At 40.2% G+C, this 23900-nt stretch overlaps 2 protein-coding genes across 4 annotated transcripts in view; one reads left to right on the top strand and one right to left on the bottom strand.

Moving 5' to 3' along the window:
* Positions 1-23900, bottom strand: part of LOC138854115 (transposable element Tc1 transposase) — a 93031-nt gene that overhangs the window by 23003 nt on the left and 46128 nt on the right. The window lies entirely within an intron of this gene.
* pont (RuvB-like helicase pontin) overlaps positions 1-23900 on the top strand; it is a 97256-nt gene that overhangs the window by 71601 nt on the left and 1755 nt on the right. The window contains exons 6-7 of the mRNA XM_070095271.1: positions 18174-18372; positions 20003-20197. Coding sequence (XP_069951372.1) covers positions 18174-18372; positions 20003-20197 — 394 coding nt within the window. The remainder of the gene's footprint in view (positions 1-18173; positions 18373-20002; positions 20198-23900) is intronic.

Raw genomic sequence — 23900 nt, 5'->3', positions numbered from 1 at the left:
CTACGTCATTTAACTTATAAGTACTAGGGTTATGGGCACTCCCAAGCTTCAGAACCTTGCATTTATCTACATTGAACTGCATCTGCCACTTTTCTGACCAAGAATAGAGTTTGTTTAAATCCTCCTGAAGTTCCATAACATCTACGTTTGAATCAATTATCCTACCTATCTTTGTGTCATCGGCGAATTTGCTCATATCACTAGTAATTCCCTCATCAAGATCATTGATATATATTATAAACAACAACGGGCCCAAGACTGATCCCTGTGGAACGCCACTTGTTACAGATCCCCACTCGGATTTAACCCCATTTATGGACACTCTCTGCTTCCTGTTGTGAGCCATGACTCGATCCACGAGAGCACTTTTCCCCCAATGCCATGAGCTGCCACTTTCTTTAATAGTCTATGGTGCGGAACTCTATCAAAAGCCTTACTAAAATCTAAGTAAATAATATCAAATTCTTTATCGTGGTCAACAGCCTCAAAAGCTTTACTGAAGAAAGTTAATAAATTAGTTAGACAAGACCGGCCTCTTGTGAATCCATGCTGAGTATCATTAATCAAGCTATGCTTATCGAGATGGCTTCTTATAATCTCAGCTATAATTGACTCTAGTAATTTGCCTACACTTGAGGTCAGGCTTATTGGGCGGTAATTTGACGGTAACGACTTGTCCCCTGTTTTAAAAATAGGAATTACATTAGCCATCTTCCACATATCAGACACTACACCTGTTTGAAGAGATAAATTAAAAATATTAGTTAATGGTTCACAGAGTTCCATTTTGCATTCCTTAAGAACCCTTGAAAAAACCTCATCAGGACCCGGCGACTTATTTTGCTTCAGTCTGTCTATCTGCTTCACAACCATTTCACTAGTGACTGTGATGTTACATAATTTATCTTCTAGCCCACTATAAAAATTAATTACTGGAATATTGTTAGTGTCTTCCTGTGTAATAACTGAGAGAAAATAATTATTAAAAATCGAGCACATTTCATTCTCTTTGTCAGTAAGGTGCCCATAGTTATTTTTAAGGGGACCTATCTTATCTCTAACTTTTGTTCTATAGACCTGGAAAAAACTTTTTGGGTTAGTTTTAGAATCCCTAGCAACTTTAATTTCATGGTCCCTTTTAGCTTTTCTTATCCCCTTTTTAATGTCCCTCTTAATGTCAATATACTGATTCATAAGATGACCCTCACCTCTTTTGATACGCCTATAAATTCCTTTCTTATGCCCTAGTAGATATTTGAGCCTATTATTCATCCATTTTGGGTCATTTCTATTTGATCTAATTTCTTTATATGGGATAAACGTTCTTTGAGCAGCATGTATAGTGTTCAGAAAACTGTCATATTGATAGCTCACTTCGTTACCCCAGTCAACAGATGATAAGTGTTCTCTAAGCCCATCGTAATCTGCTAAGCGAAAATCTGGGACTGTTACTGAGTTATCGCTACTATCGTACTTCCATTCAATGCTAAATGTAATTGATTTGTGGTCGCTAGCACCCAGTTCCTCTGAAATTTCTAAATTATTAACAAGGGATTCATTGTTTGCCATAACTAAGTCAAGCAGGTTATTTCCCCTTGTAGGTTCTGTCACAAACTGCTTCAAAAAACAATCCTGAACTACTTCTAAGAAGTCGTATGATTCTAAATTCCCAGTCAAGAAATTCCAATCAATATGACTAAAGTTAAAGTCTCCTAGAATTACTACATTATCGTGCCTTGTGGCCTTAACAGTTTCCTCCCATAGTAGTCTCCCTTGGTCCCTATCTAAGTTTGGGGGACGGTATATCACTCCTAAAATCAGTTTTTCATTCCCCTCTGAAAATTCTATCCAAACAGACTCTGTATGTGTTACTTCAGACTTAATACCCGTTTTTATGCAACAGTTCAAGTGATCTCGGACATACAATGCCACCCCACCCCCCTTCGCGATACTTCTATCTACTTGGAACAATTTAAAACCCTGAATATGACATTCCTCAGGCATGTCCCGACTTTTTGAATTAAACCACGTCTCAGTTAAGGCAAATACATCAATGTTACCTGCACTAGCAACTAATCTCAACTCGTCCATCTTATTCCTAGCACTACGGCAATTAGCATAATAAACATTGAAAGACTCTCCTTTCTCTTTACCCTTCCTGCTCATTTCTGTTTTTCTACTAAACCTATTACTGTCCTTATCACCCAAAGTCCCTGGCTTTTCAATATCTACCTCGTTCTGCTTATTACTAGTTCCCCTAGAACTCGTAATATTACTACACTGGGACTTCACTGTTTTCCTGCCAAAACCCATACCACTAACTATTCCTAGTTTAAAGTCCTAACTGCTCCCTCTACTGCAGTTGCCAGTGCTACCACCCCAGACCTAGATAAGTGAACCCCGTCCCTGGCATACATGTCATTTCTGCCATAGAAGAGGTCCCAGTTGTCAATGAATGTTACCGCATTTTCCTTACAGTATTTGTCCAGCCAGCAATTGACACCAATTGCCCTGGACAACCATTCATTTCCAACTCCTCTCCTTGGCAAAATACCACATATGACAGGGTTCCCACCCTTACTCCTAATTATTTCTATTGCTGACCTGTACCTGCTAATCAGGTCTTCACTCCTTTGTCTGCCAACATCGTTGCCTCCAGCACTGAGACAGATAATAGGATTGCTCCCATTACCTCTCGTGATGTCATCCAGACGGCTAACAATATCCTCCATCCCAGCCCCAGGAAAGCAAACTCTCTGTCTCCTACTCCTGTCCTTCAAGCAGAATGCCCTATCCATATACCTAACTTGGCTATCCCCAACAACAACAATATTCTTACCTTCCTTGGTGTCGTTCGTTGTGATATTCCCAGTAGTCGACTCACATTCATCGGGTAGCACTGAGAATGTATTAGATGTTTCCACAACAGTTTCCATGGCAGTCTCTTTCTTCTTCATCGTTTCTACCTTTCCATTCGTCTTCTTGATCGTCAACTTCGTTCCCTGCTGTCCAGCCACTGACCAGTTTCCCTTCTTGACCTGAGGACTTGAGGACTCAAAACAGGAGGACTACTACGAATGTTCTTGTTTTCCTCGGTCAGTCGCCGAATCTCCACCTTCGCCAACCTCAATTCTTCCTTAAGCTGTTGGTAAAGTTACTCGATGGAGAGCATCTTGCTTCAATTCGTAGAGAGCGCGCAAACAGGTCTTCACAGAGCTAAGTACACGTCAACACTGCGCAAAAGCCAACTCAATCAGCAGCTACTGCGCAGCACGTTCGCACGGCCCAATAGCGATGCTCATTGGAGAAGCCAGATAGATACTCAAAAGTCTGTGGAAAAATGAATTAATGTACGCTTGAAGAGTAAGGCACATGTTGTGATCAAAATGTTTTGCCCACACAGTAGGCTTCTTCAATCAAATACAGAGACAGCAGGTATAGTAGCAAAGTAGAGATGATGTAATCAGTCCATCAACCTTGGAGAAATAGTATTTGAGATGGTCAGTCTGTCAGCCTGGAGAGGTGGTCAGTTCCACATTTTGGATCATTGTTCCAGACTATGGAGCTGATTTTCCAGGCTGAGGAACTGACCACTTTAAATACTATTTCTCCAAGGCTGAATTCCTTTAACTCTACTTGTATCTTTTTGTAACCTGGATGGACATGGGGGTGCACAACATAGTGGCTTTGGTGACAAAATCCAATCTAATTTTTGTTCTAAGTTCTCATTCATCCTTTGCTTCCTATAGTTCTTTCCATGCTCTTATGAATCACTTTCTTCCTTTCTGCATCTTTGGTTGTTTTAGTTTTTCTTGTGTGTTAGTCATAGAGACATGCTTTTATATTTTATTTTTAAATCTTTTATATCTTGCTAATTCTACTTACACTTAGGTCACACTACACGTTCATGTACATACATGCATATATGTACACGCTCATCTGAGTTTTCTTCTATTTTCTTAATACAGTGGAACCTTTACTTATGAGTGCATCCATGTGTGAGTTTTTCCAGATACGAGCAGTCACTCAGTCAATTTTTGGCTTCCAGATGAGAGTGGGCCTCAAGGAAGGTTCCTTGATGCTGGTGAGGGACTCTTGCTCTTGATCTAGGGAATTGGATCTCAGTTGTTTGTTAGACTATCTTATTGAAACTTGGGCAATGTATGATGAAAGATGCTTCTTAACATACACCAAAAATGAAAGAAATCGGACCATAAATAACGGAGTTCACTTCTTAACCATTAGCCGCCCCTTAGCAGTATTTTCGTATAGTTTTTATGGTTGTATTCTCGTTTTTTTGGTCTCATTTGATAGAATGGAAGATATATTACAGAAATAGATGTGATTTTGATTGGTTTCACGATGAAAAGTATTCTATTCAAGATTGATGGACTGAACACATCGACTAAAGGTTGAGGGACTGATTACCTCATTCTCCTCCTGTTCTTCAAGTTTCTCCTACGTATGGACTGATGAAGCCACTGTGTGGCGAAACGTTTCCTCAATAAAGATACCCAAGAGTTGCACGTGTGTCTAATTTATCAACATGTCGGTTCTCTGAACCATTCATCTACAAGGTATTTGAGGAGGTAGATCATGGTAATGAATATGATATTGTGTATATGGACTTCAGTAAGGCTTTTGACAGGGTCCCACATCAGAGACTATTGAGGAAAATTAAGGCACATGGAATAGGAGGAGAAATTTTTTCCTGGATAGAGGCATGGTTGACAGATAGGCAGCGGAGAGTTTGCATAAGTGGGGAGAAATCAGAGTGGGGAAGCGTCACGAGCGGTGTTCCACGGGGGTCAGTGTTGGGCCCCCTGCTGTTCACAATCTACATGTGTGATGAATGGTTTTGAAAACCGACAAGTTGAAGAATTGAGACACTTGTGCAACACATGGGAGTCTTTGGTGAAGAAGCATTTCGCCACACAGTGGCTTCATCAGTCTGGTGCGAGGTGGAGATGGGTGGGGAGAGTGGAGGTTTGGGGTGGTCGGTCCCTCAGCCTGGGGTCGATGTGTTCAGTCCGTCACTCTTGTGGGAGGTGCAGCGTGGGGCCAGAGAGGTGGCTTATATACTGCGCTTGCCCAACCTTTGGAGGACGACCTACTTACACTAGTGGCAGGTCCCACTGTGATCCCGCCTCCTCCTGCTTCAACTCATCTCACTGCAGTATATAAGCCACCTCTCTGGCCCTGTGCTGCACTTCCTGTGGGAGTGGTGGGCTGAGCACATCGATTCCAGGTTGGGGGACTGATTGCCTCAAGCTTCTGCTCTCCTTGCCCATCTCTGCTTTGTGTTGGACTGATGAAGCCACTGTGTGGCGAAGCGTTTCTTCAATGGGGATTCCCGTGTGTTGCATAAGTGTCTCAATTCTTCACAATCTACATAAACGACATAGATGAGGGCATAAAGAGCAACATCAGCAAGTTTGCCGATGACACCAAAATAGGCCGTCGAATTCATTCTGGAGAGGACATTAGAGCACTCCAGGAAGATTTGAGTAGACTGATGCAGTGGTCGGAGAAGTGGCAGATGCAGTTTAATGTAGACGGGTGCAAGGTTCTAAATGTTGGATAGGACAATAACCATGCCACATATAAACTAAATAATGTAGATCTTAATATTATGGATTGCGAAAAAGATTTGGGAGTTCTGGTTAGCAGTAATCTGGAACCAAGACAGCAGTGCATAAGTGTTCGCAATAAAGCTAATAGAATCCTTGGCTTCATATCAAGAAGCATAAATAATAGGAGTCCTCAGGTTGTTCTTCAACTCTATACATCCTTGGTTAGGCCTCATTTAGATTATGCTGCACAGTTTTGGTCACCGTATTACAGAATGGATATAAATTCTCTGGAAAATGTACAAAGGAGGATGACAAAGTTGATCCCATGTATCAGAAACCTTCCCTATGAGGATAGACTAAGGGCCCTGAATCTGCACTCTCTAGAAAGACGTAGAATTAGGGGGGATATGATTGAGGTGTATAAATGGAAGACAGGAATAAATAAAGGGGATGTAAATAGTGTGCTGAAAATATCTAGCCTAGACAGGACTCGCAGCAATGGTTTTAAGTTGGAAAAATCCAGATTCAGGAAGGATATAGGAAAGTACTGGTTTGGTAATAGAGTTGTGGATGAGTGGAACAAACTCCCAGGTACAGTTATAGAGGTCAGAACGTTGTGTAGCTTTAAAAATAGGTTGGATAAATACATGAGTGGATGTGGGTGGGTATGAGTTGGACCTGATAGCTTGTGCTACCAGGTCGGTTGCCGTGTTCCTCCATTAAGTCAATGTGACCTGACCTGACTAGGTTGGGTGCATTGGCTTAAGCCGGTAGGAGACTTGGACCTGCCTCGCATGGGCCAGTAGGCCTTCTGCAGTGTTCCTTCGTTCTTATGTTCTTATCTTGAAATTGAGCTCAAAGTAGCAGAAATGTTCAATTCTTTGGCGATGTTCAAGAGTAAACAAATGATGTCACTGTCCATTCCAATATGCAGTCATGAATGGGTTGACATTATTTATACAATTATCACAATAATGCAGTAGTCTGCATAACAGTAAATCTTCTGTCATTTGTGTGAATAAAAATTACAAATTATTTATATTGTAATAATAATAATATGTATAATAATAGTATAATATAATAATAATATAATACGTGTAATAATATATGTCTAGGTAGTAGGTTGGTAGACAGCAGCCGCCCAGGGAGGTACTACCATCCTGCCAAGTGAATGTAAAATGAACGCCTGTAATTGTTTTACATGATGGTAGGATTGCTGGTGTTTTTTCTGTCTCATAAACATGCAAGGCTACAGGTACGTCTTGCTACTTCTGCTTACACTTAGGTCACACTACACATACATGTACAAGCATATGTATACACACCCCTCTGGGTTTTCTTCTATTTTCTTACTAGTTCTTGTTCTTGTTTATTTCCTCTTATCTCCATGGGGAAGTGGAACAGAATTCTTCCTCCGTAAGCCATGCATGTTGTAAGAGGCGACTAAAATGCCAGGAGCAAGGGGCTAGTAACCCCTTCTCCTGTATATATTACTAAATGTGAAAGGAGAAACTTTTGTTTTTCCTTTTGGGCTACCCCGCCTCGGTGGGATACGGCCGGTGTGTTGAAAGAAGAAAGAATAATATATGTATAATAATATATGTATAATAATAATGTATAATAATAATGTACTATATAATAATAATTATAGGTAGTAGGTAGGTAGACAGCAACCACCCAGGGATGTACTACCGTCCTGCCAAGTGAGTGTAAAACGAAAGCTTGTAATTGTTTTACATGATGGTAGGATTGCTGGTGTCTTTTGTCTGTCTCATAAATATGCAAGATTACAGGTAAGTCTTGCTACTTCTACTTACACTTAGGTCACACTACACATACATGTACAAGTTTATTCTTTTCTCTGAGGATGAGGGTCCCTATAACAGTTCTAGAGGTGGTATCTCCCTATATTTTATATATATATATCTTTCTTTCAACACACCGGCTGTATCCCACCAAGGCGGGGTGGCCCAAAAGGAAAAACGAAAGTTTCTCCTTTTACATTTAGTAATATATACAGGAGAAGAGGTTACTAGCCCCTTGCTCCCGGCATTTTAGTCGCCTCTTACAACACGCATGGCTTACGGAGGAAGAATTCTGTTCCACTTCCCCATGGAGATAAGAGGAAATAAACAAGAATAAGAACTAGAAAGAAAATAGAAGAAAACCCAGAGGGGTGTGTATATATGTGCTTGTACATGTATGTGTAGTGTGACCTAAGTGTAAGTAGAAGTAGCAAGACGTACCTGAAATCTTGCATGTTCATGAGACAGAAAAAAGGACACCAGCAATCCTACCATCATGTAAAACAATTACAGGCTTTCGTTTTACACTCACTTGGCAGGACGGTAGTACCTCCCTGGGCGGTTGCTGTCTACCAACCTACTACCTATATATATATATATATATATATATATATATATATATATATATATATATATTTATATATATATATATATATATATATACACACTTTTTATTTTTTTTTTATAACAAGTCGGTCGTCTCCCACCGAGGCAGGGTGACCCAAAAAAGAAAGAAAATCCCCAAAAAGAAAATACTTTCATCATCATTCAACACTTTCACCACACTCACACATTATCACTGCTTTTGCAGAGGTGCTCAGAATACAACAGTTTAGAAGCATATACATATAAAGATACACAACATATCCCTCCAAACTGCCAATATCCCAAACCCCTCCTTTAAAGTGCAGGCATTGTACTTCCCATTTCCAGGACTCAAGTCCGACTATATGAAAATAACCGGTTTCCCTGAATCCCTTCATTAAATATTACCCTGCTCACACTCCAACAGATCGTCAGGTTCCAAGTATCATTCGTCTCCATTCACTCCTATCTAACATGCTCATGCACGCTTGCTGGAAGTCCAAGCCCCTCGCCCACAAAACCTCCTTTACCCCCTCTTTCCAACCCTTTCGAGGACGACCCCTACCCCACCTTCCTTCCCCTACAGATTTATATGCTTTCCATGTCATTCTACTTTGATCCATTCTCTCTAAATGACCAAACCACCTCAACAACCCTTCTTCTGCCCTCTGACTAATGCTTTTATTAACTCCACACCTTCTCCTAATTTCCAAACTCCGAATTTTCTGCATAATATTTACACCACACATTGCCCTTAGACAGGACATCTCCACTGCCTCCAACCATCTCCTCGCTGCTGCATTTACCACCCAAGCTTCACATCCATATAAGAGTGTTGGTACTACTATACTTTCATACATTCCCTTCTTTGCCTCCATAGCTAACGTTTTTTGACTCCACATATACCTCAACGCACCACTCACCTTTTTTCCTTCATCAATTCTATGATTAACCTCATCCTTCATAAATCCATCCGCCGACACGTCAACTCCCAAGTATCTGAAAACATTCACTTCTTCCATACTCCTCCTCCCCAATTTGATATCCAATTTTTCTTTATCTAAATCATTTGATACCCTCATCACCTTACTCATTTCTATGTTCACTTTCAACTTTCTACATTTACACACATTCTCAAACTCATCCACTAACCTTTGTAATTTTTCTTTAGAATCTCCCATAAGCACAGTATCATCAGCAAAAAGTAACTGTGTCAATTTCCATTTTGAATTTGATTCCCCATAATTTAATCCCACCCCCCTCCCGAACACCCTAGCATTTACTTCTTTTACAACCCCATCTATAAATATATTAAACAACCATTGTGACATTACACATCCCTGTCTAAGACCTACTTTTACCGGGAAGTATTCTCCCTCTCTTCTACACACCCTAACCTGAGCCTCACTATCCTCATAAAAGCTCTTTACAGCATTTAGTAACTTACCACATATTCTATAAACTTGCAACATCTGCCACATTGCTCCTCTATCCACTCTATCATATGCCTTTTCTAAATCCATAAATGCAATAAAAACTTCCCTACCTTTATCTAAATACTGTTCACATATACGCTTCAATGTAAACACTTGATCTACACATCCCCTACCCACTCTGAAGCCTCCTTGCTCATCCGCAATTCTACATTCTGTCTTACCTCTAATTCTTTCAATTATAACTCTACCGTATACTTTTCCTGGTATACTCAGTAAACTTATTCCTCTATAATTTTTACAATCTCTTTTGTCCCCTTTCCCTTTATATAAAGGGACTATACATGCTCTCCGCCAATCCCTAGGTACCTTCCCCTCTTTCATACATTTATTAAACAAAAGTACCAACCACTCCAACACTATATCCCCCCCTGCTTTTAACATTTCTGTCATGATCCCATCAGTTCCAGCTGCTTTACCCCCTTTCATTCTACGTAATGCCTCACGTACCTCCACCACACTTACATTCTGCTCTTCTTCACTCCTAAAAGATGGTATACCTCCCTGGCCAGTGCATGAAATTACCGCCTCCCTTTCTTCCTCAACATTTAAAAATTCCTTAAAATATTCTCGCCATCTACCTAATACCTCCCTCTCCCCATCTACTAACTCCCCTACTCTGTTTTTAACGGACAAATCCATACTTTCCCTAGGCTTTCTTAACTTGTTTAACTCACTCCAAAATTTTTTCTTATTTTCATTAAAATTTCTTGACAGTGCCTCTCCCACTCTTTCATCTGCTCTCCTTTTGCACTCTCTCACCACTCTCTTCACCTTTCTTTTACTCTCCATATACTCTGCTCTTCTTATAACACTTCTGCTTTGTAAAAACCTCTCGTAAGCTACCTTTTTCTCTTTTATCACACCCTTTACTTCATCATTCCAACAATCACTCCTCTTTCCTCCTGCACCCACCCTCCTATAACCACAAACTTCTGCCCCACATTCTAATACTGCATTTTTAAAACTATTCCAACCCTCTTCAACCCCCCCACTACTCATCTTTGCACTAGCCCACCTTTCTGCCAATAGTCGCTTATATCTCGCACGAACTTCCTCCTCCCTTAGTTTATACACTTTCACCTCCCTCTTACTTGTTGTTGCCACCTTCCTCTTTTCCCATCTACCTCGTACTCTAACTGTAGCTACAACTAAATAATGATCTGATATATCAGTTGCCCCTCTATAAACATGTTCATCCTGGAGCCTACCCATCAACCTTTTATCCACCAATACATAATCTAACAAACTACTTTCATTATGTGCTACATCATACCTTGTACAGTGGACCCCCGCATACCGTACGCATCGCATACCGTTCAATCCGCATACCGCTCGCTTTTATCGCAAAAATTTTGCCTCACATACCGCCCAAAAACCCGCTCATTGCTCTTCGTCCGAGACGCGTCCAATGTGCGCCCTTAGCCAGCCTCACGTGTGCCGCCGGTGGCATTGTTTACCAGCCAGCCTCCGCGGTAACATCCAAGCATACAATCGGAACATTTCGTATTATTACAGTGTTTTTGGTGATTTTATCTGCAAAATAAGTGACCATGGGCCCCAAGAAATCTTCTAGTGCCAACCCTACAGCAATAAGGGTGAGAATTACTATAGAGATGAAGAAAAAGATCATTGATAAGTATGAAAGTGGAGTGCGTGTCTCCGAGCTGGCCAGGTTGTATAATAAACCCCAATCAACCATCGCTACTATTGGTGGTACAGCTGCTGCTGCTGCTGTACCACCGTCAGCTGCTGCTGCTGCTGCTGCACTGTGAGCTGCTGCTGCTGCTGTACCACCATCAGCTGCTGCTGTAGTACTGTCTGCTGCTGCTGTAGCATCGCCTGCTGCTGCTGTAGCACTGTCAGCTGCTGCTGCTGTTGTACCACCGTCAGCTGCTGCTGCTGCTGTAGTACCGTCTGCTGCTGCTGCTGTAGCATCGTCTGCTGCTGCTGTAGCATCGTCTGCTGTTGCTGTAGCACTGTCAGCTGCTGCTGCTGCTGTAGCACCGTTGTTGGTGTGGCTTATTGAGAATACCAAGAAACAATTAACCCCAGAGGATTTGCCACCCAGGATAACCCAAAAAAGTCAGTGTCATCGAAGACTGTCTAACTTATTTCCATTGGGGTCCTTAATCTTGTCTCCCAGGATGCAACCTACACCAGTCGACTAACACCCAGGTGAACAGGGAAAAATGCCTGGAACTGGTGCTCATATTGGTGAATTTAAAGCCAGCAAAGGTTGGTTTGAGAGATTTAAGAATCGTAGTGGCATACACAGTGTGATAAGGCCTGTTCTGGAAGAAAATGCCAAACAGGACCTACAGTACTCAGGAGGAAAAGGCACTCCCAGGACACAGTGTCTCATCAGTCATTGCTGCATCTTCAATAAAGGTAAGTGTCATTTATTCTTCATTTAGTAGAGTAGTACATGCACAATATATATTGTGCATGTACTACTCTACTATTGTGCATGTATCCTTCTCTTTGTGTGTAGGAAAATGTATATTTCATGTGGTAAAAATTTTTTGTTCATACTTTTGGGTGTCTTGCACGGATTAATTTGATTTCCATTATTTCTTATGGGGAAAATTCATTCGCATACCGATCATTTCGCATAACAATCAGCCCTCTTGCACGGATTAAAGTCGCTATGCGGGGGTCCACTGTACTACCGTCCTGCCAAGTAAGTGTAAAACGAAAGCCTGTAATTGTTTTACATGATGGTAGGATTGCTGGTGTCTTTTGTCTGTCTCATAAACATGCAAGATTACAGGTACATCTTGCTCCTTCTACTTACGCTTAGGTCACACTACACATACATGTACAAGCATATATATACACACCCCTCTAGGTTTCCTTCTATTTTCTTTCTAGTTCTTGTTCTTGTTTATTTCCTCTTATCTCCATGGGAAGTAGAACAGAATTCTTCGTCCGTAAGCCATGTGTGTTGTAAGAGGCGACTAAAATGCCGGGAGCAAGGGGCTAGTAACCCCTTATCCTGTATAAATTACTAAATTTAAAAGAGAAACTTTCGTTTTTCTTTTTGGGCCACCCTGCCTTGGTGAGATACGGCCGGTGTGTTGAAATTAAAGAAGAAAAAGAGAAACTTTCATTTTTCTTTTTGGGCCACCCCGCTTTCGTGGGATACAGCCAGTGTGTTGAAAGAAAAGAAGAAAAAGAGAAACTTTCGTTTTTCTTTTTGGGCCACTCCGCCTTGTTGGGATACGGCCGGTGTGTTGAAAGAAAAGAAGAAAAAGAGAAACTTTCATTTTTCTTTTTGGGCCACCCCGCCTTGGTGGGATACAGCCAGTGTGTTGAAAGAAAAGAAGAAAAAGAGAAACTTTCGTTTTTCTTTTTGGGCCACCCCGCCTTGGTGGGATACAGCCAGTGTGTTGAAAGAAAAGAAGAAAAAGAGAAACTTTCGTTTTTCTTTTTGGGCCACCCCGCCTTGTTGGGATACAGCCAGTGTGTTGAAAGAAAAGAAGAAAAAGAGAAACTTTCATTTTTCTTTTTGGGCCACCCCGCCTTGGTGGGATACAGCCAGTGTGTTGAAAGAAAAGAAGAAAAAGAGAAACTTTCGTTTTTCTTTTTGGGCCACCCCGCCTTGTTGGGATACGGCCGGTGTGTTGAAAGAAAGAATAACAATAATAATAGATGGCTCCACTTGTCACATAATGACTTACTTGTACTTTATTCATTCTTGAGTATATATCAGGTTTTTAAGTTATTTATATTGTTTATTATGTCGTATTAGATGAATTGTAATAGATAATTAAGCCATATAGATGATATTAGCAAAATATTGAAGTATCGTGTTGTGCCTTCTAAAAGCTGGAATGGATTAATTGCATTTCAGTTAATTTAAATGAGGAAAATTGACTCTACAAACGAGCAAATCCAGATGCGAGCAAGGTCACAGAACGGATTAAACTCGTAAGTAGAGGCTCCACTGTAGTTCTTGTTCTTCTTTGTGTCTTCTTATCTCCATGGGGAAATGGAAAAAAATTCTTCCTCCGTAAGCATTGCATGTTGTAAGAGGCGACTACAATGACGGGAGCAAAGAGCTAGTAATCCCTTCTCCTGTGTAAATTACTAAATTTAAAAAGAGGAACTTTTGTTTTTCTTTTTGGGCCACCCTGCCTTGGTGAGAGACGGCTGGTTCGTTGAAAAAAAAATCTTTTATATCCTTTCATTTTTTTTTTTTTTTTTTTTTACTGTTGAAAGTCTCTGTAGTATTTTGACATTATGATCTTACTTTTCCATGCTTCTGTATCACTCTCGGCACTTTATTGATGAGGTTGTAATAAGAGTATAAACAATTATTGTTCCTTATTAAAGAAGTGCATATAGAGGACCAGCAACTTATGAACACTTGAGTTTACAACATCTGCACTTATGGACTAGGTCTGTAAGAAGTAATATTTAAAAAATGCAGTAATTGTTTGACACGGCAACCTGAAGTTATAACCAGTCTTTGTAATAATCCTATGTAGGAAAATATTTAGGATGTTGTGCGAATGATAAGAAAGAGATGATTGTGGATGTTATGAATGAGAAGAAGCTGGATATCCTGGCTTTAAGTGAAACAAAGCTGAAGGGGGTGGGTGAGTTTCAGTGGAGAGGAATAAATGGGATTAGGTCAGGGGTTTCTAATAGAGTTAGAGCTAAAGAAGGAGTAGCAATAATGTTGAAGGATAAGCTATGGCAGGAAAAGAGGGACTATAAATGTATTAATTCAAGGATTATGTGGAGTAAAATGAAGGTTGGATGTGAGAAGTGGGTTATAGTAAGCATTTATGCACCTGGGGAAGAGAAAAGTATAGAGGAGAGAGAGATTTTGGGAAATGTTGAGTAATTACCTGGGGAGTTTTGAGCCAAGTGTGAGAGTACTTGTGGTTGGGGATTTTAATGCTAAAATGGGTGGGAAAAAATGTTGTGGAGGGAGTAGTAGGTAAATTTGGGGTGCCAGGGGTAAATGAAAATGGGGAGCTTTTGAGCTATGTGTAGAAAGAGGTTTGGTAATAAGTAATACATATTTTATGAAAAAGAGGATAAATAAATATACAAGGCATGATGTAGGACGTAATGAAAGTAGTTTGTTAGATTATGTATTGGTGGATGAAAGGTTGATGGGTAGGCTCCAGGATGTACACGTTTATAGAGGGGCAACTGATATATCGGATCATTACCTAATTGTAGCTACAGTTAGAGTAAGAGGTAGATGGGATAAGAGGAAAATGGCAACAACAAGAGGGAGGTGAAAGTGTATATACTAAGGGAGGAGGAAGTTCGGGTGAAATATAAGCAACTATTGGCAGAAAGGTGGGCTAGTGCAGGTATTAGTAGTGGGGGGGGGGGGGTTGAAGAGGGTTGGAATAGTTTTAAAAATGCAGTATTAGAATGTGGGGCAGAAGTTTGTGGTTATAGGAGGGTGGGTGCAGGAGGAAAGAGGAGTGATTGGTGGAATGATGAAGTAAAGGGTGTGCTAAAAGAGAAAAAGTTAGCTTATGAGAGGTATTTACAAAGCAGAAGTGTTATAAGAAGAGTAGAGTACAGTGGACCCTCAACCAGCGATATTAATCCGTTCCTGAGAGCTCATCGTTAGTCAAAATAATCGTTAGTAAAGTTAATTTTCCCCATAAGAAATACAGTGGACCCCCACTTAACGATCACCTCCAAATGCGACCAATTATGTAAGTGTATTTATGTAAGTGCGTTTGTACGTGTATGTTTGGGGGTCTGAAATGGACTAATCTACTTCACAATATTCCTTATGGGAAAAAATTCGGTCAGTACTGGCACCTGAACATACTACTGGAATGAAAAAAGTTCGTTAACCGGGGGTCCACTGTAATGGAAATCAAATTAATCCGTGCAAGACACCCAAAAGTATTGAAAAAAAAAATTTTTACCACATGAAATATTAATTTTAATACACACAAACTGAAGATTACATGCACAGTTACATGACACTTACCTTTATTGAAGATCTGGTGATGATTGATGGGATGGGAGGAGGGGAGAGCGTTATCTCCTTACTGTTTAGAAGGGGAATCCCCTTCCATTAGCACTTGAGGCAGCAAGTCTTTTTCTGGGGTTACTTCCCTTGTTCTTTTAATGCCACTAGGACCAGCTTGAGAGTCACTGGACTTCTGTCGCACAACATATCTGTCCATAGAGGCCTGTACCTCTCGTCCCTTTATGACTTTCCTAAAGTGGTTCACAACAGTGTCATTGTACAGGTTGCCAACACGGCTTGCAGTAGCTGTCTGAAGGTTATTTTCATCAAAAAAGCTTTGCAATTCAAGCCACTTTGCACACATTTCCCTAATGGGAGTGCCTTTTCCTCCTGAGTAATGTATGTCCTGCTTGGCATTTTCTTCCAAAACAGGCCTGTTTCGTCACAATTAAACACTTGTTCAGGTTTCAGTCTTTCACTGTCTATGTACTCCTTGAAGTCCTGCACATATTTTTCAGCCGATTTGTGGTCCGAACTGGCAGCCTCACCATGCCTTATCACACTATGAATGCCACTACGCTTCTTAAATCTCTCAAACCAACCTTTGCTGGCCTTAAATTCACTCACATCACTAGTTGCTGGCATTTTTTTAATTAAATCGTCATGCAACTTCCTAGCCTTTTCACATATGACCACTTGAGAGATGCTGTCTCCTGCTATCTGTTTCTCGTTTATCCACACCAATAACAGTCTCTCAACATCTTCGAGTACTTGCGATCTCAGTTTCGAAAACATAGTTGCACCTTTGGCAAGAACAGCTTCCTTGATTGCCGTTTTCTTGCCCACAATAGTAGCGATGGCTGATTGGGGTTTATTATACAACCTGACCAGCTCAGAGATACGCACTCCACTTTCATATTTATCAATGATCTCTTTCTTCATCTCCATAGTAATTCTCACCTTTTTTGCTGTAGGGTTGGCACTAGAAGCTTTCTTGGGGCCCATGGTGACTTATTTTGCAGGTGCAATCACTAAAAAGGCTGTGATAATATGAAATGTTCCAGTTGTATGTTTGGAAGCGACCGCAGTGGCTGGCTGGCACCAAAAGGACAAGTGAGGCGCGCTCAGGCCAAAGTGGACGCGTATGGTACAGAACGAAAAGCGCTGGTCGGGTTTTTAAGCACTAGTCGAGGCAAAATTTTTGCGTTTAAATGAATCGCTAGTCAGATTAATCGTTAATCGATGCAATCGCTGGTTGAGGGTCCACTGTATATGGAGAGTAAAAGAAAGGTAAAGAGAGTGGTGAGAGAGTGCAAAAGGAGAGCGGATGAAAGAGTGCGAGAGGTACTGACAAGGAATTTTAATGAGAATAAGAAAAAAATTTGGAGTGAGTTAAACAAGTTAAGAAAGCCTAGGGAGCAAATGGATTTATCAGTTAAAAACTGAAAAGGGGAGCTAGTAGATGGGGAGATGGAGGTTTTGGGTAGATAGCGAGAATATTTTGAGGAACTTTAAATGTCGACGAAGAAAGGGAGGCGGTAATTTCATGCACTGGCCAGGAAGGTAAATCATTTTTTAGGAGTGAAGAAGAGCAGGGTGTGAGTGTGGGGGGAGGTGCATGAGGCATTACATAGAATGAAAGGGGGTAAAGCAGCTGGAACTGACGAGATCATGACAGAAATGTTAAAAGCAGGGGGGATATAGTGTTGGAGTGGTTGGTATTTTTGTTTAATAAATGTTATGAAAGAGGGGAAGGTACCTAGGGGTTGGCAGAGAGCATGTATAGTCCCTTTATATAAAGGGAAGGGGGACAAAAGAGATTGTAAAAATTATAGAGGAATAAGTTTACTGGGTAAGACAGAATGTAGAATTGCGGATGAGCAAGGAGGTTTTAGAGTGGGTAGGGGATGTGTAGATCAAGTGTTTACATTGAAGCATATATGTGAGCAGTATTTAGATAAAGGTAAGGAAGCTCTTATTGCATTTATGGATTTAGAAAAGGCATATGACAGAGTGGATAGGGGAGCAATGTGGCAGATGTTGCAAGTACATATATATGGAATAGGTGGTAAGTTACTAAATGCTGTAAAGAGTTTTTATGAGGATAGTGAGGCTCAGGTTAGGGTGTGTAGAACAGAGGGAGACTACTTCCTGGTAAAAGTAGGTCTTAGACAGGGATGTGTAATGTCACCATGGTTGTTTAATATATTTATAGATATGGTTGTAAAAGAAGTAAATGCTAGGGTGTTCGGGAGAGGGGTGGGATTAAATTTTGGGGAATCAAATTCAGAATGGGAATTGACACAGTTACTCTTTGCTGATGATACTGTGCTTATGGGAGATTCTAAAGAAAAATTGCAAAGGTTAGTGGATGAGTTTGGGAGTGTATGTAAAGGTAGAAAGTTGAAAGTGAACATAGAAAAGAGTAAGGTGATGAGAGTACCAAATGATTTAGATAAAGAAAAATTGGATATCAAATTGGGGAGGAGGAGTATGGAATAAGTGAATGTTTTCAGATATTTGGGAGTTGACGTGTCAGCGGATGGATTTATGAAGGATGAGGTTAATCATAGAATTGATGAAGGAAAAGAGGTGAGTGGTGCATTGAGGTATATGTGGAGGCAAAAAATGTTATCTATGGAGGCAAAGAAGGGAATGTATGAAAGTATAGTAGTACCAACACTCTTATATGGGTGTGAAGCTTTGGTTGTAAATGCTGGATATCTTTTTGTATACTGTTCAATTTTCACATCAACAGAAAAGCTGCGGTTGGAGATCAATAAGGTGGTCGATAAATACATTGATCAAGGCATAGCTGAGCTGGTGCCAGGAGTGTTATTCATAGATGAGGTGCACATGCTCGATATAGAGTGCTTCACCTTCCTGCATCGAGCACTAGAATCCAGGATAGCCCCCATTGTCATATTCGCCACAAACAGAGGACGTTGTGTAATCAAGTAAGTTGTTGCCTTTTGTGATTGTTTTTCAGCATATTTCATAAATGAATACAGCCTCTCCTCACTTAACAATGGAGTTCTGTTCCTAAGACCACGTCGTTAAACGAATTCACCTCTAAGCAAGGAGCATACTATAATGGTAGTGGGTTTGTGTCAACCATCTTTGATATTGTTTTAATGTCATCTCTGCACCATTTATAACATTTTTAGTATATTTTTAAATGTTTATACAGTAGTGTCCTGTATATTATAATAAACAGAATAGAGGAAATCAGCTCTAATATACATTATTTAGGTATGCATGTTGATCAGAGAGCCAGTTGTAAGCCCAAGTCGTTGGTAAACGAGTACATCGCTAAGTGAGGAGAGGGTGTACTGATTTCTTAAAAGAAATGATTTAATTCTTACTGCTTCATGTCTTATGGACTTGTGAAGATTTTTCTTAGTATGAAAATGCTAAGTAGGTAGTATTCAAGAAGATATAAAAAGGCACCATACTGTGACTGGAGCAATACACAAATAACCTGCACAGAGACCAGAACCGGTCCAAGTCAGACTGGAATGCTGCCATAAATTTTTATTATTTGTGTATAGGGTTATTTGTGTATAGGTTCCAGGTCAGCTCTCTTATAAAAGCTCTTCTAGTGTATTATTTTGTAACTGCAATTCAAAAAGTGCATCATAAATTTAATAGCATCTACTGTGAAGTTCTGTTTAACTTTTTAATATACTTTTTCAGTCAGATTTATGAAAAATTGTTCTGTATTGGAAATATGTCAGCAGTATATTAAGCAGAAATACAGAGGAATGAAAACTGACAGTATTTCTTGTTAGACCAACATTAGTTTCACCCTATCAGGTCAGCCTTAAATAAACTGGTAAAGGCCAGTCTTAAACAGACAGGTACAGGCCAGTCTAAAATAGATGCAGGTTAGTCTAAAACAGGTACAGGTCAATCTAAAACAGGTACAGGCAGTGGAGATGTCATGTCAGCCAGGCTGTGATGACTGTGGGGCAGTGGGCCACCAGCAGCAACATTCTGGTTGACCAGGCAAGCACCAGATAAGCCTGGCCCATGGCCAGGCTCCAGGAGCAGAAAGACTCAAAACTCATCAAAGGTACATATCAAAGTAAAGGTAAGGTAAGGGAGGGATACATAGAGAATGAAGCACATAAATTAGAAGATAGTGTGAGGTAACCAAAAATATTCTGAGTGCTGAGAAGGTATTGAGGTAGTTTGGTCACAGAGAGGATGACCCAGAGGGTGTATAAAATCCGAGTTGGAAGGAAGGAGAGATAGGAGTCATCCCATGTTGGGTTGGAGGTAGAGGATAGAGGTTTTGAGTGATACGGGCTTGAGCATCCAGCGGGTTTGTGTGAGCATGATAGATTGAAATGAAAGGAGACAAGTGTTTTATTATGGTTTGATATGCTATTGGAGCTTGAGTAAGGGAATATTTGTGAAGGGATTCAGGAAAACTGGTTAGCCAGACTTCAGTCCTGGAGGTGGGAAGTACAGTGCCTGCACTCTGAAGGATGGGTGGAGATGTTGCAGCTCAGAGGATCGATGGAATTGTGATGTTTCCACTCTTCTCACATACTCAGTAACCTGATATTTATTACTTTACAGAGGAACAGGCGACATAGTTTCTGCACATGGAATTCCACGGGATCTACTGGACCGTTTGATTATTGTGCGCATGAAGCCATATGGGGCAGAGGAAGTGTCTCAAATTATCCGAATCCGGGCACAAACTGAAGGCATTAAGATCGATGACGAGGCTTTGCAAGAACTAAGTTCAATTGCTGAAAAAGCATCACTTAGGTTAGTGTTTAACTGTTGAGCATTTACACACACATGTAGGGAACTTTTAAATTTTAGTGTACATGTTAATTTGTTCATCACCTTGGCTGTTGCCCACCAAAGTTGGGCAGCCCATACAAGGAAACACATTCACCATTATTTCCTATTATTATTATTATAATTATGGGAAAGCATTAAACACGTAGATTATACAGTGCCTGTGGGGATGGGGGGTATTCAGGCTTAATTCAGGGAACATCATTTCCTAGCTGTCTTGCCATAAGTGTGCAGGCATAATTTAAATTACCCTTTAAACATCAACATCCCCACCTATCCTTCAGAGTTTAGGCACTGTACTTCCCACCTCCAGAACTATAACATTTTCACCTATCTTTCAGAGTTCAGGCACTGTACTTACCACCTCCAGAATTCTATGTCATTTCACATTTATATAAAATGCAATATTATATACTTCTTTGTACAAGATCTTGGACTGGTGGTTGTAGATTTTCTAATTGAATATATAGTAAATCAGAGGAAGTTTCCCACTTTCAAGCATAAGTAACACTCATCCACTTCCACTTATGAATTAGTTTTATATGCACCAAGCCTTGGTAGTATATATGTGTGAAACAAAACACTCCCTCATGTTCCTGTTTTCTATACAGACAACTTATTTGTAAGTTGAAACACCTGAATGTTGATGTATCATTATTATAATCAAGGGGAAGCGCTAAACCTGTAGGATTATACAGCGCCTGTTGGGGGGGGGGGGAATGGAAGGTATTCAGGCTTAATTCAGGGAACTGAACACAGATCCAGTTCTGTAGATCAAGAGTCCCTCACCAACATCAAGGAACCTTCCTTGAGGGGTTAGTTGATGTAATGTTGGGATCCTGCTGTTGTTGAGTGGTGACACATTTAACACATTTACTTTATGCTGGTCGAGGTTTTAAACAGACTCTTCAGCTGGCATCACATCCAGCACTGTGCTGCTGCTAAAAATAACCAGCAGTGAATGTATTAAATGTTTTGGGTCACCCTACCTTGGTGGGAGATGGCTGATGTGTTAAACAAAAATTATAATGCTTAAGGCAATTGTAGCTTTGCATTATGTTTTATGAAAAAAAAAGTAGACAATTTCAGCAGTAAATTTAATTAAAAATTTTCTATTTTTTTTTTCAACACACTGGCTGTACCCTGCTGAGGCAGGGTGACCTACTAAAAAAAAATGAAAGTTTTTCTTTTTAAATTTAGTAATTTATACAGAAGAGGTTACTAGCCCCCTTCCTCCCGGCAGTTTAGTTGTCTTACAACACACACTGCTTACGGAGGAAGAATTCTTTACCACTTCCCCATGGACAAAATTTTCCTAATTATTTTATTAACCCTTTGACTGTCGCGGCCGTATATATACGTCTTACGAGGTACCGTGTTTGACGTATATATATACAGTACTCATAAATTCTAGCGGCTTCAAATCAAGCAGGAGAAAGCTGGTAGGCCCACATGTGGGAGAATGGGTCTGTGTGGTCAGTGTGCACCATATAAAAAAAAATCCTGGAGCACGCAGTGCATTATGAGAAAAAAAAATCCGACCTTTTTTTTTTAATTAAAATGCCGAATTTGTGGTCTATTTTCGTATAGTATTTATGGTTGTATTCTCGTTTTCTTGGTCTCATTTGATAGAATGGAAAACATATTATAGAAATAGAGGTGATTTTGATTGATTTTACTATAAAAAGAACCTGGAAATGGAGCTCAAAGTAGGGGAAATGTTTGATTTTTGCCAATGTTCAAAAGTAAACAAATGATGTCATTGTCCAATAAATGTCCAACTAGCCATTCTAATATGCAGTCATGAATGGGTTGATGTTATTTATACAATTATTACAGTAGTCTGCATAATAGTAAGTCTTCTATTTTTTGTTTGAATAAAAATTCAAAACAGAAAGCAAGAGTAATATCAGAGGGGCCTGGAGACATGACTGATGAACAAAGAAAATGTTATTTTAGAGCCAGGAATGTCTGCATTGTTCATTCTGGACCTTATTTTGAAATTGTCATATTTTTTAATTTTCGTGAAATTGGCCAAATTGCAAATTTCTGACCACATTATTGGGTAGTTGAAATCAGTAAATGGGCAGTTTCTTGTACTCAATCGATAGAAAAAATGGAGTTCTAAAGAAATAGCTATGAGTTTGGTCGACTGGAACAACGGAATTAGCCTAAAATAGGGCTCAAAGTGGGTGAAATCGCCGATTTGTAAATATCGCCGAGGTCGCTAACTTCGCGAGAGCATAATTCCGTCAGTTTTCCATCAAATTTTGTTTTTTTGGTGTCATTACAATCGGGGGTTGCGATAGTCAAGGGGTTAAATTAGGTGAAGAATTATGAGGTGGAATTGATTCCAGTTCTGAGGTGTTGTATAACCCCTATGGGTCTAATTCTTCACCATGATGATAATTGTGGCATCTGAATGCCACTTTCCTTCACTCATCTGGTGTCACTGTAGTTCCTCGGATTATGTCATCATCATAGTCATTGAGATAATTGGAATCCATAGGAATTGTGCAGCACCTGTAAGAAAATGGTAGCTCTAGTTCCTTAAATCAAGAACTCCTTATCCTTTGCAGGGGGGTGGGGGGGATCTTGGTTATAGTTGTTGACACTGCTTTAACAATCGTCACTTAGTGTAGCTAAAGATGACTTTAAATCATTGCAAGATTGTTCATTATGTATTCAGGTTCTTTGAACATTAAAACAAAGCAACTTGTTGGTGTAATCTCTGATCACTTTTTGCCAGGTATATCATGTACATCTGTGTTCAGTATGTATCCATTCATGTGTATTATTATAATCAAAAAGAAGCGCTAAGCCACAAGCCATTCATGTGTAGCTGTGCTCAGTATGTGTTAAATTCAGTGTTGAGAGCTCTTGCTTCAGAGCAGTCTTGGAAGGGTGACTGATGTAAAGCAGCAGCAGATACTGTGCTTCATGGAACCCTTCACAAAGTTCTTTACACTTAAGTGTGTCATATTATTATTATTATAATCAAGGGGGAAGCGCTAAACCCGGAGGATTATACAGCGCCTGGGGGGGGGGGGATGTGGAAGGCATTCAGGCTTAATTCGGGGAACTGGAGCACAGATCCAATTCCCTAAATCAAGAGCCCCTCACCAACATCAAGGAACCTTCCTTGAGGGGAAGTGTGTCATAATCAGTGTTCATTTTTGAGTACAGGAGGGCACCACTCATACAGCAGGTTAGGTTCCAGCCTACTACTGTAAAGCAGGGCATGCCTGTAGTAATTTATATTGCATAGAGCAGTGCACCCTTGTACTTTACTCTCACTTGTTAGTAAACCTGTGAAAAAACAATGAAGAAACACTCAAATCCAGGTGTTGGCATATTCAGAATCATATTGAGAGAGAGAATTTTAGATGCATGCAAGATGAGCGAACGAGCGTTTCAGTTGTTGAACTGGTGCAGTGGTCCATCTTGTTGATCTCTGCAATTCTTGTGGTGACAATCTGGCAAATTGGAATTACAAATTCTTGTCCAGATGATAAATGAGGTTATTTCAGCCTCAGTCAGAGGTCCTCCGAAGCTGAAATAACCTTACCAGAGACCATGGTCTCTGATAATGTATACATATATTTAAAGTCTCTCTCATTTGGTGTGTGTACCAAGAGTAGCAGTATGTATACACTTGTAAGGGTGT

This window comes from Cherax quadricarinatus, chromosome 49 (assembly GCF_038502225.1).
Source record: "Cherax quadricarinatus isolate ZL_2023a chromosome 49, ASM3850222v1, whole genome shotgun sequence".
Classification (NCBI taxonomy): Eukaryota; Metazoa; Arthropoda; class Malacostraca; order Decapoda; family Parastacidae; genus Cherax; species Cherax quadricarinatus.
This window is presented reverse-complemented; position numbering and strand designations above follow the sequence as displayed.